Below are 15,452 nucleotides of genomic sequence, written 5' to 3'. Positions count from 1 at the left end.
AGTGCCTGGCATAGTTTAGGGGCGCTTCCCACTGCTTTGGGCTCTCTTCACACATGGAGAGTCCCGGAGGAACCCTCGGAGAGCAAGATGCAGGGCGTTTCTACCAGTGTGAGCCTCCAAACTCACGCGGTGTTTTCTAAGTGTCAGCATTGTAAAAGTGGTCCTGCTATCTGAAGAACGAATGTAGGCAGGAACTTTTGACCAAAAAAGACAGCAATAACAGTCACAGCTAATATCTGATGGATGCATCCTATATGCCAGGCATTCCCCTAAGCATGTGTACTGACTTCGGTGTTCACTCAGCTGGCCCCCCTGTTCTCTATAAGCAGCTCCCAGCTGCCCAGGCCACCCTGAGCCCTGAGCTGAATTCAGAGCCCCAGCTGCCTTCTCAGCCACCCAACCCTGCTTCCTCTTAGGAGCCTCCTTAACCCACCATCCTCTGAGACATTTTCTTCACTTTACAGAAGAGGAACTGAAGGCAGAGAGAGGCACTGCCCAAGCTTGCCCAGCCTGGGGCAGAGCAGGAGTTTAGCCTGGGAAGCCCCCTCTGAGGCTGCTGCTGGTATCACCAGGCTTTCCTGCTGCTCAGCAGACACTGCAGGGCGCAGATGTGCTGGAGCTGGCTCTCAGGAGCAGACTGTGCGCATCCCACCTCTGCGTTCAGGGCATCCTTCTGGGGCTTTGATATCAGCCATGGCTGGAGTATTCACACAACAAAGATCTGAACACTACAAACCGGGGCTTTTTTGTTGTAGAGAGCACGGCTTCCCCAGCACACCCCTGGACAGGGATGACCTGAGGCTGCCTGGCTGCGGTGCCTTCATCCTCCACTGAACGTGGCCCACAGCCCAGACCCTTACCCACTCCGCCATCTTGCCTCTCCACCTCAACCCTATTACCTGGCTGGCTGCTAACTATAAAGGTCCGCAGTTCGAATCCACCAGCCTCTCCTTGGAAACTCTATGAGGCAGTTTTACTCCATCTTATAGGGTATGAGTTGGAATCGGCTCAACCGCAATGGCTTCAGCACCAATGCTGTCCAGGAATGAACACTTCCTCCTGGCCTACTCAAAGCCACGAAAAAGGAAGGGCCCCTATGACTGCCCTGACAGGTAACACCACAGAGAACCCCTGATAGAGCAGAACAGTGGGGTGCAGACCTCATAGTCCAGTAAAAAGACCAGACTTAATGGTCTGACTGAGACTGGAGGGACCCCAGAAGTCATGGCCCCTGGACTGTTAGCCCAAAACTAAAGCCATTCCTCGAGCCAACTCTTCAGACAAAAATTACACAGGACTATAAGACAGACTATGACACCGGTGAGGAGTGTGCTTCTCGGCTCAAGTAGACACATGAGACTATGTGGGCAGCTCCCGCCTGGAGGTGAGATGAGAAGGCAGAGAGGACAGGAGCTGGTTGAATGGACACAGGAAATACAGGGTGAAGAAGAGTGTGTTGTCACATTGTAGGGAGAGCAACTAGGGTCACATAACAATGTGTGTGTAAGTTTTTGTATGAGAAACTGACTTGAATTATAAACTTCCACTTACAGCACAATTAAAAAAAAAAAGGAAAGTCCCCTGAAGACTGCTTCCTGCCATCGGCCTCCCCACCCACTCCACCAGGGGCTCCTCCTCACTGTCCTGCAAGCATACCCTCTCAAAGACGAACCCTAACAGGGGAAAGCCATGAGGAGGAGGGCGGGTGGGTTCTCAGAGAAGAGCAAGACCAGCTGGGGCCATCTGGGGAGGGGAAGCGGGGAGAGCTCCGAATGTGCCAGACTAGCAGGCCTAGATCCTGCGAGCCAGTGGAATTGAGCGGGGGCAGCAGGACGAGGCAGGGCCCAGAGAATGGCCACGGGCTCACCCACAAGGAGACACAACAGCATCCCCCAGTTCTGCAGGCGTCTCTGCATCTCCGCTCAGGCCAGGTTTCATCATCAGTCAGGGGCAGGGGTCACAGCACAGGCGCCAGAGCCGTAGCTCCAGGCGACAGGCTGACGGGCCAAGCCTGGCTTCCTGGCCCTTGGCCCTCCCTGGGGGTGAGGGGCTCAAGGCCAGGCCCCATCATTGGCTGGCGCAGAGGGGAGGGCTTCAGCCGAGCAGGCAAGGCCAGGAGCCAGGTCTGATGTTAAGAACTGCTGACATGGGAGACCCCAGCTTCCCCCCCAACATCATGGGACTTGTCCTTGACCCCGCCCTCGCATATGCACACCTGGGGCCTCAAAGAGGACATTCATTCCTTCATTCCTCCATCCAACCAACGGACTGGGTCTGGGTGGTACAGGGTACAGGGACTGGCATGCAGTTGTGAACATGAGAGCTGAAGCCTGCCCGCACGGAGCTCCGCAGGCCTCAGCCGGCCCACCCATGAGATGGACAGACAGACAAGGCAGGGGCCACATGGGGCCAGTTTATTGCAGTTAAATACCTCTCTATTTTTTTTTTTTTTTTTGTCCATTTTTCCATAAAGAAAATTAAAACACACACACCCAAAGGGGAGGGGGGATCCAGAAACAAGAGGTGGGGGTGGGACATGGCCTCCCTGCTTAGGTCCAGGCCTGGGGAGGACCCCCCCAAAGGCCCCCCGCCTTCCCATGAGCACCTTGTCTCAGCACCTCTAGAGACCAAGGAGGCAGCGGGATTTGGCGGGGCCCCGTCCCCTTCCCTCTTGCCTCCAGGCAGGACAGATGTGCCAGGGCTTAGTGGGGGCTGAGAGACGGGAGACAGACAGACAGATGGTGGGGATGTCGGTTCCAAGTTGAGGTGGGCGATGGGTGCTGTATCCACAGAAATGCATCATTTCTCCCCGTTTTTGTTAAAAATCTACTATAAAAAAACGCAGCTGGGGGAGGGGCATCTGTCCCTCTCTGTGCTAAGGGCTGGGGAAGGGGGCAGCAGAGGGCCCAGCGGAGGCTCCTGTTTGCACGGTGGGCTGGACGTCACTGCCGGGTGCTCTCGCTCACCATTTCTAGGTTGTGTTGCTGCAGCTGGGCTCGAAGCAGGGCGTTCTCATTCTTCAGCTCCTCTATCTGGTAGACACACAAGAGGGTGCGAGGGAGCAGGCTGCCTCCTTGTGTCTCAGGGGCTTCCAGCCCCCCGCCCAGCCCCAGGTCCTGGCACTCACCTGTTGCCTCAAGAGCTCGTTGTCCACCTGCAGCCGCTCAGCCTCCTTGAAGGTCTCCTGCATGCGCTGGTTTGTCTGGCGTAGCTCCCGGATGTAGTCGCAGGCCTTGGACAGAATCCCTCCTTTACTCTGGGGTGGGAAAGAGCAGCAGAGTGGGCACTCACCACCAGCCCCTGCCCCCCGACCACCCAGGACAACTCCTGCGCCTGGCGGGCAGGTGGTCTTCCGAGACAGGGTTGGGGAGCTGGGCCTACAGCAGCAACTGAGGTTCAGGGGGCACTCACCGCTCCCGTCTTGCTATTGTCTGCGTTACAGTCTGGAATGATTTTTGAAAGCTGGACGATCCAGTTGTTGATCTTGTCCCTCCGCCTCCGCTCCACTGTGGGGACGACAGCAACAGGACGGCTGTGCTTCCAGCGCTCACTGCGTGCCTGGCACGCTGCTAAGCCATTTACCTCCGGGGGAGGGTGCTGCCAGGCCTCAGCACACCGGGGCACGCGCAGGCCCCGTCCCAAATCGTACAGCTAGTGAGAGGCAGGGCCAAGATTCGACCCCAGGCAGCCTGGCTTCTGTGCCCACTTCATATTCCTTTTCCAGAGGAACACAAAAATCCTGACCCACAAACTCCCCACACACCTCTAGGGCAGAAATCAAAGCTGGGGACTGTAGGTGTGTTTTGCTGGCCTGCCCAGCATGTTTTTAAAAATTAAAACAAATTGAGCCAGCATTTAAAAATTGGAAAATTTGCCATAATAATTGGCATAAAAAATGGACTTCTGGCTATGCTGGGCACATAGTTTGGGAGGTACATTCCAATGGGTTTCTCTTCTATGTGGCCTTTCTGACCTTGGGTTTATAATTCTGCCCAAAATAAGTGGATGGGCCACAGCCTGCCCTGTGATTAGTCTATTTTACACAGCTTGCAGAGACTGGTCAGTTTACTATGCAAATTAGGCGACTCTGTGTCTACTGAGGGGGTTGGTCAGTTTTGCCATCCTGCTAGGCTTAAAAGGACCAATCGCACAGAGGTTGAGGGGGACCTCACTACTATCAAGAAAGGTCTGGAGCAGAGTATGTCCATCAGACCCAGGGTCCCTGCACTGAGAAACTCCTAGGCCCAGAAGACATAAACAGCTGTAACACTGGAAAACAGCTGTAACACTGGAGACGGTGCCAGACAGTCGCAGTAGGCTTACCAACCCATAGAGCAAGAGAGCTGAGCACATGCGGGCAGGAGGCTTGCTGGCAGAGTGGGGTGCCCCTAGGCATGTGTCAGCAGAGCTAAAGGTCTGTAACACTTGCCCAAGCAGGACAGATGCCAGGGACAGTGAGGCCCGGTGGCCGCAGGCCCAGAAGAAGGGCCTGCCTGTGGGCACGGCCGAGAAGCTGAGAGCTGTCATGGTTGGAAACTGCCCTGATTAAAGAATTGTATCCTGTCTCCTGAGCTGTATCCTCTTGTTTCCAAGTTGATCCTGATCCTGAATTGCAGCCTGTTACTTCCCCAATAAACCACAGAATCCTGAGTACGGTCTGTGAGTTGTGTGGCCGTTGCAACAAATTATCGAACCCAGCAGAGAAGTAGAGAGTGCCGTGGGGAGAACAGCTGGTGTCACGAAAGGTGAAAAAGTTGACAGTGGAGGGAGGTATGTCTGACCTCCGCCTCACAGGACTCAGCTTTGTGCTGGTCTTGATTCTCATCCCTCCCTGTGAAACGAGGTGAGTTCAGACGTCACTTGATCACAGTAGGCAAGAACAGGCAGTAGCCCACCATACAGACCTGACTGCCTGCTCTCTAGTTCTCTTTAGCCCCTCAAGTTTGGTCCCCATAGTCCTTGGTCTCCCCAAAGCTCTTAGCACCTTGATTTTATTTTTTCCTCATCTTTAAAACCGAAGTCCAACCAGGTCTTACCCCTACTTAAAATCCTTCCCAGGTGCCTCAGCATCAAGTGCCAGTTCCCCAGACTGGCACTGGTGGCTCTAGGTCTGGCCCCACAAGGGCCAATATGAACCCTACCCTGGAGACCAGTGATGACAAACCAAGAGAAGTACCCAGATTTGTGACTTTACTTGACTAAACTCTATAATCTCCATCAAGCTACCTCAGCTGGGCCGAGTGGCAGCTTCCTCCCTTCAGGCAGGGTGCATGCTCCCTTCCTCTGGCCCATGCCACATCCTGGTGACACTGCCTGGGTCTGTTCACATCAGAGCCTGAGACCCTGGTTCAGGGCTAATGAAGCAAGGCTGTCTCAGCCCTTCGCTACCTTCCAGGCACACAGCATTCAGGGCACACACGGCACTCAGGGTGGGCAGCAACAGCAAGCCCAGCTGCTCCCTCACCTCTGCCCCACACCCCCTAGTTCTCCTGCCGGACGGCTCCTGAAGGAGACCCTTGTGGAGAGAAGAAACCCACCAGGTCCCACAGGGCTGGCAGGGGCCTGGGCCTACATCTAGGTGGGATTTGGGAAGGAGGGCAAAGGGGCATTTTCTAGGGCTGGGCGGTAGTGATGAGAGATTGGGGTGGGGGTGGTTTCAGGTAGGAGTGAGACAAGAGGGGTGAGCTCCTTACTCCTCACCCTCGGGCCCGCACTTCCTCTGGGGCAATCTCTAAGTTGTGTCCCGCCCCCAGTTTCAAGATGAATGGACATTGATGAGTCAGCAGCAATGCTTTCCCCCTCTTATGCTGCTGCCTCAGTCAAGTGCCTTTCATGTTTGTGGTACCTCGGAGTAGCATCCCATGCTTGTCTGGTGCCTCCTTGGACTTGCACCCCTTCTGCCCCCACCTCGCTATGCCTCTGCTCTACTCCAAACCCTGCCATTCCCTCAAAGGACACTCATGACCCGCTAACAGGCAAATCCCGGTATCTTTTCTCACTAGTTGGTTTCATCCCCTTCCTACTGGCCAGCTCCTCCCCACCTCCAAGTGCCCCCTCGCAATGGCCTGGGTGACACGGCCCTCCACCTGGATTTCCCTCCTCCCTGGCCCCTTTCACCTTCCTCTTTCTTCCAAAAACCTCCCAAAAAACCCAAACCCGTTGCCGTCATATCAATTCCAACTCATGGCGAACCTATAGGACAGAGCAGAACTGCCCACAGGGTTTCCAAGCAGCGCTTGGTGGATTTGAACTGCTGACATTTTGGTTAGCAGCCATAGCTCTTTAAGCACTACACCCACCAGGACTCCAAGTACTAAGCTTCCTCCTGGCCCAGCCCTTGGCTCATTGAGTGCTACACACCTGGAGCACCATCACTATTGTGGTGAACCATCAAGGATGGCCAGGTTCTCAGTCTTCAGGAACTCCGTTGTCAGACGGGTGAAGTTACTTCCCAACAGAAGCAGCAGCATTGAGAGTCCCACCCAGGCCTGGCTGCACTGCCCACCACCTCCCTTGGCAGCACGCTCCATTCCCAACATTTCAGCTGAGGAAGTCTATGGCAGACGGCTTTTCAACTTCTTTCTCTACCTTCCTGCAGTTCAGTCTTCATGAGCTTGGGCACCGTGCCGCAGGTTGGCTCCATCCTCATCCCAAGCCATCGTGGGCAGGGACAGGGAGGGGAGGTGTGTCTCCTCCCCCTGCACTTGCTCCTTACCAATCATCTGCCTGCCCTGCTGGGTACACGGCACACCACAACGTCTGTGCCAACAGCGGGATGGGTCCCAGCCTCCGTCCTCTGGTGCTCCCAACACCACTATGAAAGGCTGGCGAGCAGACATACTCGCACCGCAGGGTGCGTGCTCTAACCAATAACATGCAAAGGGACCAGGGAATGGCAGGGGTAGAGCAATGATTTCTGTATGGGGATCGGGGTGTGAGGGAATTACCTTCAGAGAAAGGCTCAGAGAGGAAACATTTGGGCTGCTTCCTTGGAGCAAGGATATCAGACAGATAGGTGCCAAGATCCCAGAAATGGGGACAGGAAAGTACACTTGGGGTATGTGTGGTGGGCGAGGCGGGGGAGGGAAACGAGAGCCTGTGAAAATGCGCTGTCAAGGCCTTGAACGTCACGCTGACGGGCCCGGACCTTGTGCTTTAGGAATCCAGGGCCTTCATTAAGGCGGGTGGCAACGTGGGCAGGCCTGTGGTTTACGAAGGCCAATACGGTACATTTGAAATGGAGAAAGATGCATTACGACCAAGGTTACATGTCTTCCACAGAAGTGCTTCAGTTATACCCACGTAACTTTCAAAACACAGCTTAGAGGCAAAACCTGCCAGAACTGAAGGGAGAAATAGATAATTCTGCCAATAAAGTTAGAGACTTCAACACTCCTCTTTCAATAATTGACAAAACAAAAACAGAACCAAACCCATTGCCGTTGAGTCAATTCCGACTCATAGGGACCCTACAGGATAGAGGAGAACTGCCCCATAGGGTTTACAAGGAGTGGCTGGTGGATTCGAACTGCTGACCTTTGGGTTAGCCGCTGTAGCACTTAACCACTGAGCCACGAGGGTTTTCTAACAAAACAAGTACATGAAAATGGGGATATAGGTAATCACCAACTTATAACATGTTTGGGTTACAATAAACCACACTTATGACCATCTGGTTTTTTGTTTTGTTTTGTTAAAGCCAATAGGCAGACTTGGGAAGCAATGAGATGTCTCCATAAAATATATGAAGAAAAAAGAGAAGGACCATACAGGCAATTCTCACTAATTTTCTGACTAGAAATGCTATCCCCATTCCCAGGGATGATCCAGATGGTCCAGAACCTTCCACAAGTGGAGTTATTACTGCAGCTGACAAAACGCCAATGTTGTTCAACTCTTCTTCGTCAGTAAATTTTTATGACTTGTGTACTTCTTTTACATTTGCGTTAAATTATATCTGTAAATTTATATGTAATTTTTCCAACCCCCAAAGACAAAGGGATTGGATTTATAGGGACTGATGATAAAAAAAGAATGATGATAAAAACTAAAAAAAAAAAAAAAAGAGGTGGTCGACTTATAACAGAACTAGCTTACAATGGAGTCATAGAAACAAAACCCGGTTGAGTCAGGGACTACCTGTAGAGAAAACGTGAACACCATCAACCACGTGACCTAACAGAAGGTCATGGAACGTTCTACCCACCAGCAGCAGAACACACACCCTTCACCAAGACAGACCATCGGCTGTAAAATGCTGCTGTTGTTAGGTGCCATCAAAGATTCCGACCCGTAGCGACCCCGTGCGACGGCAGAGAACTGCCCCGTGGAGTTCTCTTAGCTGTAATTGTTACGGAAGCAGATCGCCAGTTCTTCCTCCTGTGGAGCCACGGGTGAGTTCAAACAGCCAATCTGTATTAGCAGTTGAGCGCTTAACTGTTTGCACCACCATTGCTCCATGGCCATACAGGTATCTGTAAATACCAAAAGACTGAAATCCCGCAGAGTAGGTTCTCTGACCACCACAGAATTGAAATAAATCAAAATCAGTAACAAAAAAAAATCCAGAAAATGCACAAATATTTGGAAATTAAGCAATACGCTTCTACACAACCCACGGATCAACAAAGCCACAGAAAAACTGGAAAATATTTTGATCTGAATGTCAATGAAAACACAACATATTCCAATGGGAGGCAGCTAAGTGTTAGAGAGAAATTTACAACTATAAAGGCTTGTTATTAGAAAAAAAATTGAGGCTTAAAGTCACTTTTAAAAGCTGGGGGAAAAAAAATCTGGCAAATTAAAACCATAGTATGTAGCAAACCAAAAAAAAGAAAACCAAACCCTTGCCATTGAGTCAATTCTGACTCACAGCAACCATTAGTAATATTAAAAGTGGAAACCAATAAGACAGAAAAAGCAATTCAATCCAGCCCTTAAAGACCAGATTTCACATACAGATCTAGACTTCTGGTTTCTCAGAAGTTGCGGCAACAGTGGGCCCCAATTCTGACAATGAGCTGGCCCTGAGCAAGGGCTGCCCTTCACTCACACCGGACACACATGTCCCAGTTCACTGGTAGCCCACAACTCCCCTTTCTGCCACACCAAGTGCTCTGTGCTCCTGCCAGTACCCAGGATCACTGGGGAAGAGAAAAAGGAGAAAAGGAAGGGGATCTGAAAGCCACAACAGCACACATCCTGAGGTCTGCAGATGTGAGGCAAAGAGGAGAGAGCGAAGCTGAAGATGGCTCTGGCTTTCGTTTCTGCCTTGGGTACTTGCAAAGGAGTGCCTTTCAGGAGGAGAGAAGTGATGCATGCGAGGGAAGACGGCACGTTTAGTTTTGAATAAGTTGGGTCTGAGGTGTCTCATCCAGGGATGGAGATTTTGAATGGGTTCAAAATATGGGTCTGGAGTTAGAAAGAGAAAAATGGAGCTTTGAGCATTACCAGCGCCCGGGTGGTACGGGACGCCCGAGGACCCTGTGAAGCAGTTCTTCCCGTTTTGTGGGTCACGTGCCCTCTTCCAGAGAAAACTAACAGGCCCCCTCACTCCAAAAAAATGACCAACACCTGCAGTTAGGGATAGTGTTTTGGGGATACTGACAAGAGCCTGGAGGGTCATCCCTGGGCTTATGGTTTCACATTTCTGAGACTGACAGAGGAGGTGGCCAGACCTTAAGAAACACCAAGAGCCAAAGTACTTTCTCAGACTCACGCACACTGAAGAATCACCTGAGGGCCTGTTGAAAATCCAGATTCCCGGGCCTTCCCCCGACCTACTCTGCCAGAACCTCCTGGAAAGAGTCCTGGACAGAGGTTGATATTTAACGAGCTTTCCAGGAAAGTTTGGGAAGCCTTGCTTTGCAGGGCAGGCCAGGAAGAAGCAAAGCGCACAGGAGAATCAGAGAGGGCAGAGCAGCGAGGAACATTCCCGCAAGGAGGGGAAAGGGCAGGGTTAGATGCTTGGAGCTCTGACAGGAAAGGAAGCCAGTGGATTTGGCAATGAAGTCATCACTAGATGACCTTAAACAGAGCCGTCTGGCAGAGAAATGAGCCAGCCTGCCGAGCATACAGGGCAGATGGGCAGATGGTAGGTCAAACATTCTGCAGGTTAGGAGAGGAAGAGGGGCAGGATATACCTGGAGGGAAAGAGCCAGGCTAATTAAAAGATTGTTTTTATAGAACGAGAAAGATTCAAGACCATGTGCAAGTGGATTAACGCAGATAGGGGGCGGGCGGGCGGGGGGCGGGGCGGGCTGGATGATACCACCAGATAGGTTTACTGCATTGTTTCTACCCGGCACACCATACCTCTGCTAAGAGCCTCACATGTCACAACTCACTGAAACCCACTAGGAGCCTCCAAGGTAGCTGTGTCAACATCAGTTTACAAAGAAACAAACAGGTGCGGAGTTAAGGACCAGCCTACGATCATACAGCCAGTGAGTGTGGGCACCAGCCTCAGACTCACCCTACCCAAAACCAGGCCCAGGCTCACCTTCTTCCCTTCTAACCAGCTCTCCCCCTTGACCGTTCTCCCACGAGGCCCACCTAACTCCAGCGTGAAACCCAGATTCATGAAATCCTGATTCTTCAGTCCTGTTAGCCACTGCATCTGAGCTCAGTGAGCTGCCTAAAACCAGGGCTTCCAACCCGTTCTGCTAATTTGCATTGCTAACAAGTTCCCAAACCAAAACCCACTGCCTGCTGAACTTGGTACTCAGCCCTCTGCATGTACTCTTTCACTGAATCCTCACATAACCCAGAGCTAACCCACTGCCGTGGAGTCGATTCCAACTCATAGCAACCCTATAGCACCTCACAGAACTGCCCCATAGAGTTTCCAAGGGGTGGCTGGTGGATTTGAACTGCCGACCTTTTGGCTAGCAGCCGTAGCTCTTGACCACTACACCACACTCGGCTGGAAAGGTTGGCCGTTTGAACCTACCAGCCATTCCACAGGAGAAAGATGTGACAGTCTGCTTCTGTAAAGATTTACAGCCTTGGAAACCCTGTGGGGCAGTTCTACTCTGTTCTGTGGGGTCACTAGGAGCTGGGACGGACTCCACAGCTACAGGGTTGAATGCTGCTGGTTAGGGATCAATTCTGACTAGTTCTCAAAATTTATCACACGAGAATCTTGTTAAAACATAGATTCTGATTCAGCATATCTAGAATGAAAATACAAATTCTCGGTAAAAGTTGGAACCAGAATGAACCAGTTCAAAGCTCTGCCTAAAACACAACTTCACAGGCCAACCCTCGCCGCCCTCACACCCTCTGCCACGAGCAAACCAGCGGCAGCTGCAGCAACCTGGCTCCACTCTGCCTTCCCCCTCCAACCTGTGCTCCCCTCTGCCTGACAGGCACTTCCAAAGACCACTTCCCTGAGGATGCTTCACCTAACCTCCCTACCGGTCAGAAACAAGTCCCCGCTCTTCCAAAATCCCCAAACACTTCGGATCAGGCTCCAGACCTGGCACAGGACACAAGCTACTCAGCCCGGAATCCACGTTAGTAAATATTTGCTGAATGACGGGTGCTTGGGTGTGAAGTGTCCCTCTGGCCCTTGCATGCGGCTGTAAGGACTGATGTGGGACTAGGGGAACCTTTGCCAGCTACAACGAACTCAGGCTGGGATCTGGTGTTTCTGGGAAGGGCACATCTCTGGCCTTGGTCGGCCAGAAGCAGTTCCCTCGGGCTTGCTCCCCATCCAACAAGCACAGCCTCTGGGTGCCAGGCAGGTGGTGGGATGAGGATGGGCTAAACAGCTGCCGACCAGACCCTCTCAGGCAGCCTTGGTGGGGCTCACACCCCAGGAGGAGCACTCCACACCTGCAGTGGCTGCCCTATGCAAAGGTGGGTCTCAGGGAACCTAGTCACCCAATATTTCAAGGGGAGCACAAAATCCGTATGTAAGTAAGAAATCTCCCATTCGGGATATTGGCCGTTAATTCCAAATCACCGGCCAGGCATGACAAAACCTGGCCGATTCCAGTTCACGCCCCCTGCCGAACTGTTTCTATGAGGTCGACACCCTTCCCGTTCACTTTCTATCTCCCTGGTGGCATTCAACAAACAGCCGTCCGGCACCTGTGTGCCCAGGAATGGGCTAGAGTTGCTTCCCTCTTTGTGCCTCCAAATACCAGGACTGACGATGCCTGCATGGGCGGTGGCCTGGCCCGGCACAGGAGCCCCACCTGGTCCTTACCTTCATTGTGCTGAGCTCTCCTTCTCTCGTCCCGGGGCGTTCTGGTTCCATCAATTTTCCTGGAAAAACAAAAAAAACCGGCACGTGACATCTCAGGTCTTATTTACCCGAGTACTCGTTAAGCCATCAGACTTAAAAATTACCTTTGTAAGATCGATCTGGATTCAGAGAAAGAAAAGAAAGGAAGTTCTCTTTACTTACACAACAGAAGCAAAAATAAAACAGATACATCAAGTGCCTGCTGTGTGCTAAACTGCCCAGGTCCCAGCCCAGAAAGCCTTCTTTTCCACTAGGCCCAACCTCGGGCCCTCCCAGGATCCCCTGGCCCTGGGAGCAAAGCTCCTGTACGTACGGGGAATAGGGGTGTGTCCGGGGTGCAATCGTCCTCTGTGTTCCTGTCTGAAGCACATCCTGGGGGGTCATCATGACGTAGAATTGGCCTGCAGGAAAAGTAGCGGTTAGTGTCACAGGTAGAGCAAAACTGGCACTGGCTGGGGGCTTCCTTCCCTGCTAGGACTGCTGTCCCCCTTGGCCCTCTGTCCTGGCCCCTTTCTCCCCTTACCTCCGGCCTGCAAGCTCTGGTCTGTGGTCTGTACCGACACAGCCGTAGTATCTCCCACGCTGGAGGCTGGGAAATAGGCAAACCGTGCCTCCCCACTGACAGCCTCGGCTGCCGGGCTGCCACCATTACTGAAGGGGTTTTGGATTACAGCCTGGGTATAGGATACAGAGGTCACCCGTAACTATCTCTACTGCCCCCTTCCCAGCCCCCTGTAGGTGTATCTGATGTTTGCTATGCCTTCTGTGTTGACGAGGAACATCTGTGTGTGCCACTCTGTCCCATGCGTCCAGAGAGTCCTGGCACTTGGCAGATACTCAGCAAGCACTTGCTGAGACAAGAGACTATCCTGTTACCATCAAGCCCATTTTAGTGGAAAAAGCTTGAGGCCTGGACTGAGGATCTTGCCCCAGGTTTCGCCTTGCATAACAGGAATTTGACCCCAGATGACCTGAAGGTAGCACCTGTGTCCCATTTGCCCCACCCCCTGGGACTCCCAAACCTAGTATCCCTCTCCACGCCCCAGGGGCTGCTGGGTACCTACCAGAGGAAAGGGTGCTGCAGGACCTGGGGGCACAGAAGCAGCGGTGGGGCCCGGGCGCTGAGCCGCCCCGTCCACACCCACCTGGGTCACAGCCTGCTGACCCCCCGTGAAGGCAGCCGTAGACACCACACTGACCGCGCCAGCAGCGTCCCCCTGGCCATCCAGCTGACCATCAGTCACCTGGACTACACGGTATGTCACCTGCAGGGGGCGGCACAACAGCGAGGCCTGCCTGGGGCTTGGGCAGGGGGCCAGGCCCAAGCCCCCTCCCAGCTCTGGGCTCACCTATCAGCCTGCCCGCCCATCCGCCTGCCCACCCGGCTCCCGGCCCATGCCTCACCTGTCCTCCATTATTCTCTGTGCGGAACTGGTACTGGATGTTGTGGTCGCCGAACGCCGCCTGCTGGACGCTGGCGATGGCCACTGCCGTCTGCTCCTCCGCCCCAGGGCCGTCCCCGCCTGGACTCGGTCGGAGGAGGGCAGGGGGTGGTCAGCGCGGGCCGGGCCAGGGCGCCCCGTCCCCCGTCCCCGGGCGGGCGCCAGCCGCAGCCCCAGCGGGCCCGCGCGCACTCACCTTCCTGCAGCTCGACAGCCTCTTCTGCTTCGGGTCCCTTGTCGTGGCTGCAGGGGGTCGGGGGAAGCGGGGTCAGGGCCGTCCGCCCCCGCCCCTCCGCTCAGGTGCAGGGCCTCCACGCCGCCCGGCGCGCTCCGGGGCGGGGGGCGCCCCTCGGGCCGGGGGCCGGAGTGCGGGGCGCCGGGTACCCCTCCCTCGCGGCCTCCATTTTGAGCTGGGCCCAGCGGCCACTCGGGATCATGGCGGCCCGGCCACCAGGCCGAAGGGCCGGGGCCCGGGCGCGCGGGGCGCGGGCCCGCCTGGCGCCCTTACCTGGCGGCGGCGGCAGCGGTGGCCGAGGCAGCGGGGTCCAGACCCGGGTCCAGCATGTCCATGGGGGGGTGGGGGCGGGGGGGGCCCGGGGCCCGGGGGGGAGGGGAGGGGAGGGGAGGGGAGGGGAGGGGGGGGAAGGGGCGGGGGGGCAGGGGGGGCCCCTACCCCGGCGCTCACGCCGCGCGGCAGGAGGGGACGGAGGAGACACGGGAGCCGCTCGCGCTGATCACGGGGACAAACAGTGGGGTCATGTGAGGAGGCGATGCCGCCGCCGCCGCCGCTCCCGCCGCCGCCGCCGCTCGCGCCGCCGCCGCCTCCGCCCGCGCGCCGGCTCCGGGCGGCTCCAGGCTCCGGGGCGCAGCGCGGCCGCCCCCCGCCCGCGGCACGCGGCCCTCCTTCCCGGAGCAGCCGCCGCCGCGACTTTCCTCCTTCCCACAGGGCCCTGCCCGGCGGCCGCCTCCGCCCGGGTCGCCCGCTGGCTGGCGCGCCCGTGCGGCCTGGCCGGGTCCGGGGCGGGAGCTGCCGCAGCCAACGCCGCTTTCTACTGCCCCCCCCCCCCCTTTTTTCCTCCTTTACTGGAGCTGCGCGCACGCGGCGGCGGCGGCGCGGGCCCGGGACCGACGCGCGGGGGGAGGGCGGCCCCGGGGAGCGCGCGCGCCGGCTCGGACGGCGGCGGGCGCGCGCGGGCCCGGGTCTCCGCGGGCCGGGGCGTCGCTATTGTGTCCCGCGGCCGCCAGGCGCCAGCCAGCGCTCTGCCCTGGCAGGACGCGCGCCCGGAGGCAACACTGGGGACCCGGAGAGGGGTCCGGCCGCCCGGGACGAGGCAGGTCGCTGGGCTTTGGGGACAGTAAAGTAGGTCGGGGGGGCGGGGGCGGGTGCTGAACGGGGTGGAAGGGAAGCGGGCGCGCACGCGCGCTCCCGGCGCCCCGGTTGTTGTGGGCGAAGGCGGAGGCCCCGGCGCATGCGCACGTCTGGGCGGGGCCGGGCGCGCACGCAGGGCCTGGCGGAAGCAACGTGGGGCACGTCCTCAGGGCTGGAGGAGAGGGAGGAGGCGGGCCGGGTCCTGTCCTCACCCCGGACGGAAAGTTCAGGGCTGGGGGCGGGGAGGACGGGAGACGGGGGACACCCGGCGGCGCCGCGCAAACCCGGGCCCGGAGAGGCCGCGCGCCCGCCCGGGTCCTCCTCCTCTGCCCGGGTGCTCTGCCCACCTCGCGCCGCAGGGCGAGCTCTTCCAGACTTAGGCTCT

The 15,452-nt window shown here is 56.0% G+C and overlaps 1 protein-coding gene across 1 annotated transcript; it reads right to left on the bottom strand.

Annotated features, from left to right (window-relative positions):
• Positions 1-2,392: 2,392 nt before the first annotated feature.
• On the bottom strand, positions 2,393-14,291 carry USF2 (upstream transcription factor 2, c-fos interacting). Its single transcript, XM_049900668.1, has 10 exons — positions 14,207-14,291; positions 13,895-13,941; positions 13,661-13,779; positions 13,321-13,521; positions 12,780-12,930; positions 12,570-12,657; positions 12,218-12,276; positions 3,412-3,506; positions 3,128-3,256; positions 2,393-3,032 (listed from the first exon to the last, which is right to left on the bottom strand). Exons 1-10 carry the CDS (start codon positions 14,266-14,268, stop codon positions 2,943-2,945), a joined length of 1,041 nt encoding a protein of 346 aa, XP_049756625.1. The 5' UTR covers positions 14,269-14,291; the 3' UTR covers positions 2,393-2,942.
• Positions 14,292-15,452: the final 1,161 nt, after the last annotated feature.

This window comes from Elephas maximus, chromosome 11 (assembly GCF_024166365.1).
Source record: "Elephas maximus indicus isolate mEleMax1 chromosome 11, mEleMax1 primary haplotype, whole genome shotgun sequence".
Taxonomy (NCBI): Eukaryota; Metazoa; Chordata; class Mammalia; order Proboscidea; family Elephantidae; genus Elephas; species Elephas maximus.
This window is presented reverse-complemented; position numbering and strand designations above follow the sequence as displayed.